General features: G+C 40.9%; 1 protein-coding gene across 3 annotated transcripts in view; it reads left to right on the forward strand.

Moving 5' to 3' along the window:
- Positions 1 to 14,002, forward strand: part of LOC127453945 (zinc finger protein 585B-like) — a 31,702-nt gene extending 17,700 nt beyond the window's left edge. For all 3 annotated transcript variants that reach the window (XM_051720775.1, XM_051720774.1, XM_051720773.1), the window contains exons 5-7: positions 469 to 563; positions 11,986 to 12,416; positions 13,027 to 14,002. In XM_051720775.1, coding sequence (XP_051576735.1) covers positions 469 to 563; positions 11,986 to 12,416; positions 13,027 to 13,572 — 1,072 coding nt within the window. In that variant the 3' untranslated portion in view covers positions 13,573 to 14,002. The remainder of the gene's footprint in view (positions 1 to 468; positions 564 to 11,985; positions 12,417 to 13,026) is intronic.
- The last annotated feature ends 511 nt before the right edge of the window (positions 14,003 to 14,513 follow it).

A 14,513-nucleotide genomic window follows, 5' to 3' on the forward strand; every position in this document is an offset into this window, starting at 1 on the left:
CAGAGATGTTAACCCTCTGGTGCATGGTGTGGAGTGGACTATAGTGAAGAAATCTTTAAAAGCCATGTTTAACCATTCAGGGTGGAATCATCTAAAAAACCGTGAATGATCATCTCTGACCCTTTCCCATAATTCTATATGACAATCCTCTTTATATGTCGTTATGTGTTTAACTTGTGTCTTCGTAAATTCAGCATGTTGATGACACACCATGTAAATCTGCAACATTTACCATGATCTTCAGTTTTCTGGACAGATTTGAATCTGAAGCAAAGTCTGGGAATTATATTCTTGTTAAAATATGATTCATGATATAATAATTAATGTATCAGAGGGTTAATAGTGCATCTGTATGAAATGTGGGTGAAATTAAACATGTCTCAGATAGGGTTTGTTGTTGGATATGCTACAGGGATTGCATGATGCAGTCTTTCTTATTCCCTCTTTCTCTGTTTTTTGCTGCTTTAGACTCCTACACACCAGCCATCCTTTCCCTTGCAATGTGTGTGGGGAGGCGTTTATACGTCGCAAGGACCTGGACCTCCACTATCTCATCCACCAAGGTCAGCCTGAGGAAGTTATTTCACTCTTGGCCCTTTGTCCTAATGGGCTCTCACTGACACACTCTTTTTGTCCTTTTTTTTTTTTTTATACACATACTTAATTCAATTCAGTTTTATTTGTATAGTTCTTTTTACTAAATATATTCTTCCAAATCAGCTTTACAGAAGAAAAGAGAAAAATAGTGCCTTGCAACCCCACTCAGAAAGCAAGTTAAAGCTAACAGTGGCAAGAAAAAAACTCAAAAAGATGATAATTGGCCCATTCAGTCTGAAGCCTCCAATCTGTGTTGATGTGCGGGTCTCTGGCCACACACAAACAGAAAGCTTCTAACAGAAGTGTCAGATGAATGAGCTATCATCGATTGGTTTTGAGGTAAATAGATGGGGTCAGAGGTCACATTGACCAGGATGGGTTGTGTGTGTATTGATAAGATGAGCTGCTGATCACTATCACCTCTGATCTGAGCCTCTAACATGGATCATACCACTGCCACAGCTGTAACTCTCTTTAGCAAAACAAAGGGAGAGAAAGAGGCAGGATGGATTTTTTTATAGGTGTAAACAAGCAAGTGCAGGTTTGGTTAGTAGAAGCTTTTAAAAGCCTGTAAAGGTCAAAGAGACTGAGTCACAGTCTGGCAGTGTGCATGCTTAATAATAATTAAAATAACAACAACAACGCTGTGCAACTAAACATCAGCTGCACAGTCTCATCACCCATGACCAGGGGTGCCTTTTAGGATTTTTGGGCCCTCTGACAATTTTGCACTCTGGCCCCCTGTCTTACTGCAACCTGTACAACATTTTTTTTCATTAAAAGTTAACATTATTAATAAATGTGAACATGAGCATGATTGCATATTTTCCCCCATGGCAAATCAGGTTCTCAATGTGGAAAGGAGGAAGCGGGGACCGGGTGAACAATCCACATCAGATATTTAATAAACACTTTTCAGTGTATAACAAAACAAAACACATACTACTTTTCAGCCAGCTGCGTATAAACATAAAGACACACACACACACACACACACACACACAGACAGGCTTTGTGCATCTCTCTCTCGAACTGCAGCTCCGGCTCCACCTTATATTGCCCTTTCAGCCCGTCCCACTGCCGGATGGTTTTCCCCGCCTCCTGAGAATAGGGACAGGACGAGGGGGAGGAGAGGGGAGAGAGAGAACAAGATAGGGTGAGAAGTGGAGAGAGAAAGAGGAGAGAGAGAGAGAGATGGGGAAAAAAAGTCCTCAGCCCACTGTACTGCTTCTGTCCGAGATGCCGGGCGATGGCACTGGACCCTCCAGCCGTCACTTTCAGATGCCGGTTGACGCACCGGATCAAGCACTCCCTTGGCGTTTTCATCCTCAGTCAGCGCCAAGGACTCCTTGATGGCTTGTCTTCCTCCAGTCCTGGGTTTCGACACTGCTTTTTAGCCAGCTACGTATAAACATAAAGACACACGCAGACAGGCTTCGTGCATCTCTCTCCTCTCTCTCTCAAAATGCAGCTCTAGCTACACCTTATCCCTCTCCCGGCTGACTGCGATCATTCTCCCCCAGCCGTCCCTCATCGTTCAGCCACGCCCCCCTAGAATAGCATTAGAATAGAACAGATTTAATACAGGTGAAAAACTGATAGCTTGGCCCATAATTCAAAGAGGTCCAGGCTTTGAAGCCCTTGATTTAACTTTTTAATTTGTTAGAATTACCACAGGTTTGACCATGGATGGCTAATCATTGAGTAGGTAAAAGCAAGTATGGTTTCTATCAAATAAACTAGCATTTTGTTTCAGAAAAAAACAGTAGCCTAAACATTTAAAATCTATAAATAAAACTGCCTTTGTTATAATAAAACAAAGTAGACTTATCCTTCCCCTTTTATAGTTTTAAAATGAATCAATATAACATTTCAGTCAAATCATACCTGTTACTAAAGCTGGTTTTTACTACAGTAATGGCACACTGTTTTTTCGTCTTTTCCTTATCAGCTCTGTTTAAAATGTCAGGTCTTTCTGGCCTTGTGAGATGTTTGACATTCTCCATAGTGCTTCAAAGTACAAAATGTTCGGTTTAATTCAGGTTTTGTGATCTGCGCCGTGCTGTTCAGTGCTCCGCACGATCCAGTCAAGCCTGGTTTGTGATGCGTCCAACGCGAGGGTCGTGCTATAAAAATAGGATCCGCATTTAGTGCTTAAAAAGCACTTTTGGGATAAACCACTGATCATCTTAAGGGGAATCCCACACACTAGATCATCTTGTATTATCAAGTTAGAGCAGTCTTTCAGTCTTCCAACCAGTACAACGTGGCCATTTATCACAAAATAATGCAGGAAAAGACTCTGCAAAGGTTCAATGGGTCCCCTTTCTGTACAAGGCCATTAGAATCATGCTAACGTTCCCCCCATTACATGACCCCAATAAAGCACTGTGTTATTTCTGCATTTGTGCTGTGCATTCAGTGAAATGTGTTTTAATCAGTAGTGGTTGACTGATATATCACAGAGGCCATTAAATTTGCAGATATTTTGTGTTTTAAATTACCTGCATTTTCCCGTTTTGCCAATACGATTCTTAAGGTGCGAGGACACAGAGAATCACCTGCTTGCACACGAAGGAGCCATCTGAGACATGTAAATGTTCAGTCACAGTTCGTTTTGTTGTTACGTGCCATTGTGTACCATAATATTAGAACGGTGTGCAACACAGTCTCGTTTAAATGGTCACGCATATCAGAGCTGCAATAGACGTGTATGAGCTCATGTTGTTTAAAGTTCATTTTCCTCTCTCTTTTCAACAGTTCCCTGTAACTATTAAATGCCTTGTCTAATGATAAAAAGGCAAATATCAATAAAACCTCTATATACCATCTGCAAATATGCGTATATATAGTTTCAACAGATTTAAATCACAAACCTCACAAAACTTGTGCAAATCCAGCATTTTCTTTCTGTTGAATGATCATATGTTTTCCTCTAAAGCACATATTATAATAGCCTGGATCAAAACTGTGTCCCTCTGACTCACGAATGTTGCACGATGGTCAGTCTGTGACACCCCAAGCAGGTGATCGGGGCCGACTAAATTGGTAGGGGTCAGTAGACTGCTCTCTTGATCCTTATTAGCGCATGTGAGCGACTTCAAAAGTAAAATCGCTTCACGTGCGTTATAAGTAAATGTCATATTCACTGTGCACTGTATGTACAGTTTGTGAGAAAATGGGTTTGCTAATGCGCACATACCGTCCATGGTCGCTGGAGTATTGTGTGCACTGTTGTTATTTCCTTCTTCCTAATGAATTACAATAACTAAAATGAAAAGACAAACGGATACCAGGAGAAACTGCTATCCACTATCTGAAACACATAAAACAAAAGGGCTTTTTGGCCTTTATCAATAGGACAGTAGAGGCTGAGAGGATATTGGGGGAAAGAGAGGGGGAACAAGATCGGGACATGACCCAGGACAGATTCGAAACCTAGGTCCCCATGAGCCAACAGCGCTACCTTCTACAAATATTTTTATTTTATTTTTTTTACAGATATTCCCACTTTTCTACTTAATTGGTTAGCAGTTCTTTAATATCAGGTTTCCAGAGAAAGAGTGGGTATATGTTTGTGTTATATTTTAATGTGTCTTTTGCATTTAGTATTGAACTTTTTTTCAGATTAACAATTTTTATTGATTCTCATAAATGAACACTGAAAAAACAAAACATATATACACAGAATCAGTCTTAACCCCCATTATTACCCCTCCCAATCCCCAACCCCACCCTGGCCCCAACAACATCCCAGTGGTTGCAAATTATATAGAAAAACACACACACAAAAAAAATAAAAAAATAAACAAATAACAAATATAATAATAATTATCACCCATCCATAAATGACATGTACCCGCTCCATTTCTCCACGAACCCATTGTACTTCCACCCCATTCTTCTAAACGACCCCTCCTCAAAGGCTGCCACCCTTCCGATCTCCGAGCACCACTCCTGAAAGGAGGGTGCTCCAGCTGACCTGCTTAAAATTATCTGTCTGGTGATCATGACACTGGTTAAGACCCAACTCTTTATGTGTCTATTTTCAATGTTGATGACCGCCCCATTGCCCAAAATACAGAGTCTGGGGCAAAATGATACCCAAGTGCCTAATACATCGCACACCAGACTCTGAATCTTCAACCAAAACTCCTGGATCTCAACACATCCCCAAAAGACATGGGTTATGTCTCCATCCTCGATTGGCATTGCCAGCAGGTGGGTGTGTTTTTAAGACCAAGCCTGTACAATCTAGAGGGGGTCCAATAGAACCGATGTAAAATCTTGAATTGCATAAGGCGCATCCTTGCGTCTCTAGATGCAGTCTTGATGTTTTTTTTAGAATCCTAGCCCACTCTCCCTCCTCCAATTCCAAGTTGAATCTTTCTCCCATAATCTCTTGAGAGTGGTTGAGATTCCATCCCCCAGACTCTGAATTAATAGGGAGTAATACACTGATGCCTCATGACCTTTTCCAAAAGCAGTAGTCACCACTCTTATAGTATCTGCTGCTTTGGGAGGGTGAATGCAATTTGCAAAAATAGTACAGAGCAAGTGACGCAGCTGTAGATACCTAAAAATCTGAGATCTGAGGATCCCAAAATGTTGAACCAAATTTTCAAAGGATCTCAACACGCTGTTCTCATATAGGTCATCGAGTGTAGTAACCCCCCTCACAATCCACTCTGACCAGCAGAAAGGGGACTTATTAATACGTAGTTTGGGGTTCAGCCATAAGCTCGAGGCATCATTTAGATAAATATCTGAATTAAACACTCTGGACACTTTTGTCCATACCGAGTGCAAATGCGAGATAATTGGGTGTAATTTAACTTCTCTGGCTAGATTGATAGAAAGGCTTTGCAATGGCAAAATAGGGGCAAGAACTTCCTGTTCAATACAAAACCAGGGAGGGGCTCTTTCAGGTGGAAGCGACCAATGAGCCAAATGTCTGAGACCGAACACATAATAATAAAACAAAATCTTGTGTAGGCCTAGCCCACCTTTGTCAATCGGCCTATGCAGTTTACTGAAATGTAATCTGGAATACTTACCATTCCAAATGAAAGACTTCGCTATGCTCTCAAATTGCCTGAAATAAGAGAGGGGGACATCTATAGGGAGTGACTGTAGCAGGTATTTGAATTTTGGAATATAGTTCATTTTAATAACATTAACCTTCTCAATCATCGATAAATGTAATGAAGCCCACCTGCCAACATCGCTTGAAATCCATTTTATTAAAGGGTCAAAATTAACTCTTAACTAAATCAGACATATTTGCTGGGAATAAAATACCCAAATACTTAATGCCCTGTTTGGGTTACTGGAAGGCACCCGGCTGAAAAACCATTACTGGGCTGTATGCTGTCAGAGCCAAAGCTTCGGATTTAGACCAATTGACTTTGTATCCTGAGAACTTGGAAAAGGAATGAATAATTCTGTGGAGGCAAGGCATAGATCTAATAGGGTCAGAGACGAATAATAAAATATAATCTGCGTAAAGCGGAAGCTTATGCGCCATACCTCCTTCCATTACCCCTGGAAAATCATCCTCCTTTCTTATCGTGGCTGCTAATGGTTCCAGGGCAAGATAGAACAATAATGGGGAAAGAAGGCAACCCTGCCGGGTGCCCCTATCCAGAGTAAAATAATCTGAAATTAATCCATTTGTTTGTACCACCGCAACAGGGTGTTTATAAAGTAAATTAGTCCATCCAATAAAGGTACTCCCAAACCCATACATTTCCAAAATCTTAAAAAAGTAATCCCATTCTACCATATCAAATGCCTTTTCGGCGTCAAGTGAGATGGCAGAGTCTGATCATTCACCACTGACCACATGATATTGATGAAACGCCTAATGTTATCAGAAGAGCTACGGCCCTGAATAAACCCCACCTGATCTATATGTATAAGAGATGTCATAACTTTACTTAATCGATTAGCCAACATTTTTGACAATATTTTAACGTCTAGCTGGATCAGGGAAATTGGACGTTAACTCTTACACTCGCTTGGATCTTTGTCCTTTTTAAGAATCAGACTGATCCGGGCTTGTGTCATGGTTGGCGGAAGCTTCCCATTCTTTAATGTTTCCATATAAACTTCTAACAAAAGTGGAGCCAGTTCTGTAGCATAGGATCTAAAAAAATTCAGCGGCAAAGCCATCTGGCCCCGGAGCCTTGCCTGTAGGCAGGGCCTTATATACCTCGTCAAGCCCCTCCAAGGTTATCTCAGAATCAAGATAATTTTTTGCTCCGTCATCAATTTAGGGAGTTCTAATGGTTCCACAAAGTTTCTAATATCTTCATCGGTAGACGAAGACGTGGAACTATAAAGATCAAGATAGAATTCTTTAAAAACATTATTAATATCAATGGCTGTGGTAAATATTACACCACCAGAAGATTTCACTGAGGGAATGGTAGAGAAAGACTCTCTCTGCTTTATATATCTAGCCAAATGTTTTCCTGCTTTGTCCCCCAACTCAAAATATGACTGTCTTGCCCTGAATAACCAAAACTCCACTTTCCGCAACAAAATAGTGTTATATCTGTATTTCAATCGGGTTAATTCTCTGAGGCCATCAGACAACATTCGGTGCTTCAGCCTTGGCACTTTTAATATTCCCTTCCAACTCCATGAGTTTTTGTGCTTTGGATTTTTTGATGAATGTGGCATACTGTGTGATCCGACCCCTAAGAACCACCTTAAGTGCCTCCCAAGCCACGCCCACAGAGGATACTGAGGATCAGTTGGTCTCCATATAACCATTGATTTCAGCCTTTAACATTTGTTGGAAATCAGGATTTTGCAAAGGGATACATTAAATCAACAACTATATGATTTCTTTTTTTCCATATGTGGCAACACCTCTAAACTCACCAGGGCGTGATCTGAGACTAATATGTTTCCAATTGAGCAATCAACAACAGATGGAATGAGGGACTTAGATTAAAAAATAAATAAATAAATAAAAAAAATAAAGTCTATTCTAGAATAAATCTTATCGACTGATGAAAAAAAAATGAATAGTTCCTACCAGATGGTTTTAAAAGTCACCAGATATCTGCAAGACCAAGATTTTTACACATCCTGTGAAGCATCAATGTTGCTCTAGGGGCCTTACACACTTTTTGCTTCACTATGATCTTTTTATGGGGTGCCCCAGCCCATTCACATTCCACGTGGAGAGAAACAATCCACTCATATTAACATTTGACATTTTGACATATTAGAAAAAATTGATTGTGTGTCAAAAACAAGATTTATAAAGACCACATTCCCCATTAGTGCAACAATCAAACCCCGAACTTCCCCCCGAAACAACCAAACAAAAAAAAAGTAAAACGTGTGCATTAACCCCGCGCACGACAGCGCCAACCGGCGTCCATCCCTCTAAACTCAAACAGTCCGTGTACGCCTATGAGAGTCCCCGTGACAACTTTGCCATCGGATTGCTCAAGTCCGGTGCTTCTGTACAAATTTTGTGAGGCATAATTACATAACAGAAAATACTCTTTAAAACAAACTCCAGCCAATATGCAGAATAAACACAAAGAATGTGTTGATTCATTCAGAGAACTGTCTCGAAGGTGTTTTATTCCACAAAACAAGCTCCAGCCGCTAGTGGAACCAAAAAAAGAAAATGGCCATTCATTTTCCTCAGACAGACAAACGAATGTTCAGTGAGCTGGCTGTTCATGAGTGCAGCAGATTACCTAATCCTTCCAAAGTCCTGTAAAAAATACTCCACAAAACAAACTCCAGCCAATAGGAGGCATAAGCACAAAGAATGAGCAGATTCATCCACAACTGTCCTGAAGGAGTGTTATTCACAAAACAAACTCCAGCAGCACAAAAATAAACAAAACAGGCACCCAGCTTCCTCGGACGGTCAAGTGTGTGATCAGCGAGACAAGCTCACTTGGAGGCCACATAAGAAACACACCATGACTTCCTCAGTCCATCAACTTTATGAAAGACATCACTTGCTGTGGGCATGCAGATACCCTGCGGCCATCCTTAGTATCCATTCTCAATTTGGCCGGGAAAATCAGTGTAAAAGTGATCCTCCGTCAATGCAAACTTTTTTTTTTTTTTTCTACACAAAGCAAACTCCAGCCACTAGGTGGAACCAACACAAAACGAAACAAAAAGGCGCCCAGCTTCCTCAGACAGTCAAGTGTATATATCAGTGAGTCAAGTTCACTTGGGGCCACATGAGAATCACCAAATGGCTCACTCACCAATGTCTCTATGAAAGACATCGCTTGCTGTGGGCATGTAAATACTTTGCGGCCATCCTTAGTATCTATTCTCAGTTTGGCCGGAAACATCAGTGCAAAAGCGATCTTCCGTTGATGTAAGAGTTTCTTGCATTCCTTGAATCGATTGCGTTTCTCTTTTGTCAAAGTCTGGGAACAAGAAAATGTTGTGATTCTTCCAAGAAATCCTTCCTTCACTCCTTGCCTCACATAACACAAGATCTTTATCGGATGATCTCAGAAATTTGGCCAGAATTGATCGGGGCCTTTCTCCCTCCGCGGATCTGCGAGCTGGGACCCTGTGAGCTCGCTCGATTTCCAGCTTATGGCCTGTAATGTTGAGCAGACTCAGGAAGTGCTCATCTAGGAATTTCACCTTCTTCATTCTCAGGAATTCTAACAATTCGGACATGTTTCGCCGATTACAGTTCCCCAAATCCTCCAGTTTTTCCCAGACACATTCCAAGTCTATCTTGGTTGCTAGCGGATTAGCAGCTAATTCCCTCTCCGATGACTCCAAATAATCGATCTGTTTCTCGATGTCCGACAATCTTGCAACCACTCGATCGACGTATTACCGCAAGATCCTCCAGGTCAGCAACAACCTTCGTCAGCATCACAGACATGCTTGCCAGTTGCCGCTGGATTTCTCCCGCCGCACAGTCCAAACCGAGTCCCTGGTCTGAGGTCCTGTCTGAGGTATCAGCTTGAGTACGTAAGTGTCTTTTAATATCTCCAGAGCCCGAGGATTTTGAATTCTTTGCCATGTTGACTTCATAGAACAGTTATGTGGCAGGGTGTATCGAATCTCACTGGTTTATGACATAAAAACAATCAAAAACTACCAAAGTGCGCAGAGCTCGCCGTTTACACGTCTGACCCCCACATGGCGCCACGCGACTCCCTAGTATTGAACTTTTAACGTAACAGCCATTTATGCTCTTGCTCATACTTACAGGAATGTTCCGGATTCAGTACAAGTTAATGTTGGCATAATGTTGATCTCCACAAATAATCTTTTCAACTCATCCATCCTATATTTAAAAATAGCAAAAATTGAGGTTACATTAAGGCTCTTACAATGAAAGTCAATGGGGCCAGTCCATAACCACTAAAATATACATCGATTCAAAAGTAAACATTATACAGGTGCATCTCAATAAATTAGAATGTCGTGGAAAAGTTCATTTATTTCAGTAATTCAACTCAAATTGTGAAACTCGTGTATTAAATAAATTCAATGCACACAGACTGAAGTAGTTTAAGTCTTTGTTCTTTTAATTGTGATGATTTTGGCTCACATTTAACAAAAACCCACCAATTCACTATCTCAACAAATTAGAATATGGTGACATGCCAATCAGCTAATCAACTCAAAACACCTGCAAAGGTTTCCTGAGCCTTCAAAATGGTCTCTCAGTTTGGTTCACTATGCTACACAATCATGGGGAAGACTGTTGATCTGACAGTTGTCCAGAAGACAATCATTGACACCCTTCACAAGGAGGATAAGCCACAAACATCATTGCCAAAGAAGCTGGCTGTTCACAGAGTGCTGTATCCAAGCATGTTAACAGAAAGTTGAGTGGAAGGAAAAAGTGTGGAAGAAAAAGATGCACAACCAACCGAGAGAACCGCAGCCTTATGAGGATTGTCAAGCAAAATCGATTCAAGAATTTGGGTGAACTTCACAAGGAATGGACTGAGGCTGGGGTCAAGGCATCAAGAGCCACCACACACAGACGTGTCAAGGAATTTGGCTACAGTTGTCGTATTCCTCTTGTTAAGCCACTCCTGAACCACAGACAACGTCAGAGGCGTCTTACCTGGGCTAAGGAGAAGAAGAACTGGACTGTTGCCCAGTGGTCCAAAGTCCTCTTTTCAGATGAGAGCAAGTTTTGTATTTCATTTGGAAACCAAGGTCCTAGAGTCTGGAGGAAGGGTGGAGAAGCTCATAGCCCAAGTTGCTTGAAGTCCAGTGTTAAGTTTCCACAGTCTGTGATGATTTGGGGTGCAATGTCATCTGCTGGTGTTGGTCCATTGTGTTTTTTTGAAAACCAAAGTCACTGCACCCGTTTACCAAGAAATGTTGGAGCACTTCATGCTTCCTTCTGCTGACCAGCTTTTTAAAGATGCTGATTTCATTTTCCAGCAGGATTTGGTACCTGCCCACACTGCCAAAAACACCAAAAGTTGGTTAAATTACCATGGTGTTGGTGTGCTTGACTGGCCAGCAAACTCATCAGACCTGAACCCCATAGAGAATCTATGGGGTATTGTCAAGAGGAAAATGAGAAACAAGAGACCAAAAAATGCAGATGAGCTGAAGGCCACTGTCAAAGAAACCTGGGCTTCCATACCACCTCAGCAGTGCCACAAACTGATCACCTCCATGCCACGCCGAATTGAGGCAGTAATTAAAGCAAAAGGAGCCCCTACAAGTATTGAGTACATATACAGTAAATGAACATACTTTCCAGAAGGCCAACAATTCACTAAAAATGTTTTTTTATTGGTCTTATGATGTATTCTAATTTTTTGAGATAGTGAATTGGTGGGTTCTTGTTAAATGTGAGCCAAAATCATCACAATTAAAAGAACCAAAGACTTAAACTACTTCAGTCTGTGTGCATTGAATTTATTTAATACACGAGTTTCACAATTTGAGTTGAATTACTGAAATAAATGAACTTTTCCATGACATTCTAATTTATTGAGATGCACCTGTACATGTTAACATGATTTTAGCATGATAAAATTGCTTACAAGTTGTATCCAATATGGCAACTGCATTGTCATGACAATGAAACCCTGTAATACCAGTATTGAATATAACTGTACACAGATAAGGTTTGTAAGCTATTTTATCAAACTAAAATTGTTAACATGTATAATGTTTAAATTTTTTGGCTATACTTTTGAAACTATGTATATTTAAGCATTTATGGACTGGCCCCACTCACTTGCATTGTAAGTGTTTGTTTTTTTTTAAACGAGGGGCGAGTCCAAATTATTATTTTTTTTTTTACTTTGACATGTATTTTATTTAGCCACAAAAGTGCTTTAAATGTATCCATCTCTCTATCCTTTGCTATCACTCTCTCTTTTTCTGCAGATAAAGAACCAAAGACATGTCCTAACTGCGACTCTCAGTTCCTGAATCAGACAGTGTTGGACACACACCTGCAGCGCTGCACCGGGGAGGTGTCGGTGCGCCGCAGATATAAAGGTCAGGGACGAGGGAAGGTGGGAGGTCAGCTGGAGTGTGATATGTGTGGTCACCGCTGTGTCACTCAGGATGGTCTCGACCTGCACCGTCTCTCCCACACGGGTCAGACGCCACTGCGGTGCCCACTCGCCCCGTGCAGACGGCGCTTCGCCTCCAACTCTGCATTAGGGGAGCACCTGTTGGCACACTGCCGTGGAGCACTGGGCAAAAAAACCGCCCCACGACGCTTCAAATGCGAGTACTGTGGGAAGGAGTTTGCCTACCCGTCTACCTTCAGTGTTCACATGAGAACGCACACCAACGATCGACCATTCGAGGTACAACATTCTTTCAGCTAAGAGAGTATATCAGGGTTCCCACGGTTATCGAAAACCTGGAAATATCTGAATTTTAAAGGTGCACTCAATAATATTACGTGTAGGCATCATCACGCAAGTTCTCAGTTACGATGTTATTGTAAAAATGCACTATACACAGTCAGCCATGATTAATTTATTCTGTGAGTGAATGGGTTATTGAGATAAAGAGAGTAATCTTTGTCTGGTCATGGGATCTCAACATGGTGACGCTCAAGAATGCGTTCCGAGCACCATATGAAGAATAAAGTGGCTTTTTCTAAAGGACTGATATGTGTTGAGTCTTCATCTTATGTGAATGTATGTACTTTAAGTATTTTTCAAAATACTATTATTTTCTATCTTTGTAAATGCAGTTTTTTAGTGCACCTACAAAATTTTAATTTCAAGGCCTGCAAATGTCATGGAAATTTCTACAGAAAATATAATATTTTCTAGTTTTCTAGTAACCACAAATTACAGGAAAAGTGATGGCATTTCGTTGGTCAAAAGTTGTGGAAACTCTGATATATGTGCTGTTTCATAAAGCAGGAAACTCCAGGTTTGATCAATTCTTTCTCTTTTATTTCAGTGCTCTCATTGTGGGAAGCGTTTCCGGCAGCTTCCACATCTACAGGACCACGAGCGTATTCATAGCGGTGAACGGCCGTTCACGTGCTGGGTGTGCGGTAAAAGCTTCAGCGTAGCAGCTAGACTAACGGAACATGCCCGTGTGCACAGTGGCGAGCGGCCGTACGTCTGCCCTCGTTGTCCCACCGCCTTCCGTTCCCGACCCAACCTCGACAAACACATGCGTCTCCATGCTGATGACCCCGTAGACCCCGCTGCACAGAGCATGCTGGACGATGATGCGGCTGTACAAACCATCCTCCTAGTACAAGAGTCTGCCTCATCCTCACCATCCTCTTCCTCATCTGCCATGCCTGTGGTCCAGGAGGGCATGTTTGTGGCAGAGGAAGGCGGCTCATCTGTGGTCTTCCTTCATCACAACCTGAGCATGCCCACCATCACTGTGCCAACCATCTCAGTGCCCTCTGGGACTGTTCCAAACATCTCTGTAGTGGCAGGCCAAGATGTGCCTCACACTATTGAAGTTATTTTAGAGGAGACTGTGTAAAGAAACAAAGAGAAGCATAATCAGATTAATTCAACGGGTAGGTGAAGAGGGTTATGAACAGGACATCAATTGATTCTATTAATTGATATTCCTTTTTAGAAGTAAAGACTGATTCAGCAGCATGTAAAAAAATAGCAGGTCAGGAGTATTTGTGTGTTTGTTTGAGACACCTCTTTATGAGCAGGATATATTTTTGCTTTTGCAATGTAGAAAAACAATGACTCAGCAACTTTATCCAGGAGAAAACAAAAACAAAAAAAATAAGGGTCTTTTTTTTTTTTTTTTTTTTTTTACATTCAGATTTGCCGCTGTAATTATTCTTTAATTTTATCGTTTGATTTTTGAGTGTTTTATCTGCCTTATACAAAACATGGCCCATCATTTGTAGTGTTTAATTTTAATAAAAAGCTTGTGCTTGTGAGGTTTCTGATTCATGTTCATACTTTGAAACTAAAATAAAGTAGCTGATAGTGTTCTTGTCCAATGATTGATGGCTACAGATGATTTTTCTTTTCTGAAGATAAAGCTTTGGCCAGTCAGGGAAAATACATTTAGCTGATCATCTCTAATGAGAATTAAAGGTGTGATATACATTTTTGTTATTATTACATTTTTTCTGTGTTAAGGTTTCTTGCACCAAAAAAAATATTTTTTTTTCACCCTCTCTTTGATCTATAGAATTAACTGGCTTTAAGACTTGTATGTAAACACCCACTGTTATGATTGGCTAGCCTCTTTGCTTGTGAAATGAGTAACATGTTCATATTGGTTGCAAACCTTGGTTTTTCTAAAATTGCTAAACCAAGACCAAAATTCCATTTGTAACTCCTCCTAAAGCTTTCAAGCTACATCCACCAAATCTGGTACAGCCCTTCAGACTGTTCTGACCGTTGTTGCTATGATTTTTCTAACTGATCTGACTTTTCCTGTATGGAAAAAAA

The sequence above is a fragment of the Myxocyprinus asiaticus genome, chromosome 16 (assembly GCF_019703515.2).
Source record: "Myxocyprinus asiaticus isolate MX2 ecotype Aquarium Trade chromosome 16, UBuf_Myxa_2, whole genome shotgun sequence".
Lineage (NCBI taxonomy): Eukaryota > Metazoa > Chordata > Actinopteri > Cypriniformes > Catostomidae > Myxocyprinus > Myxocyprinus asiaticus.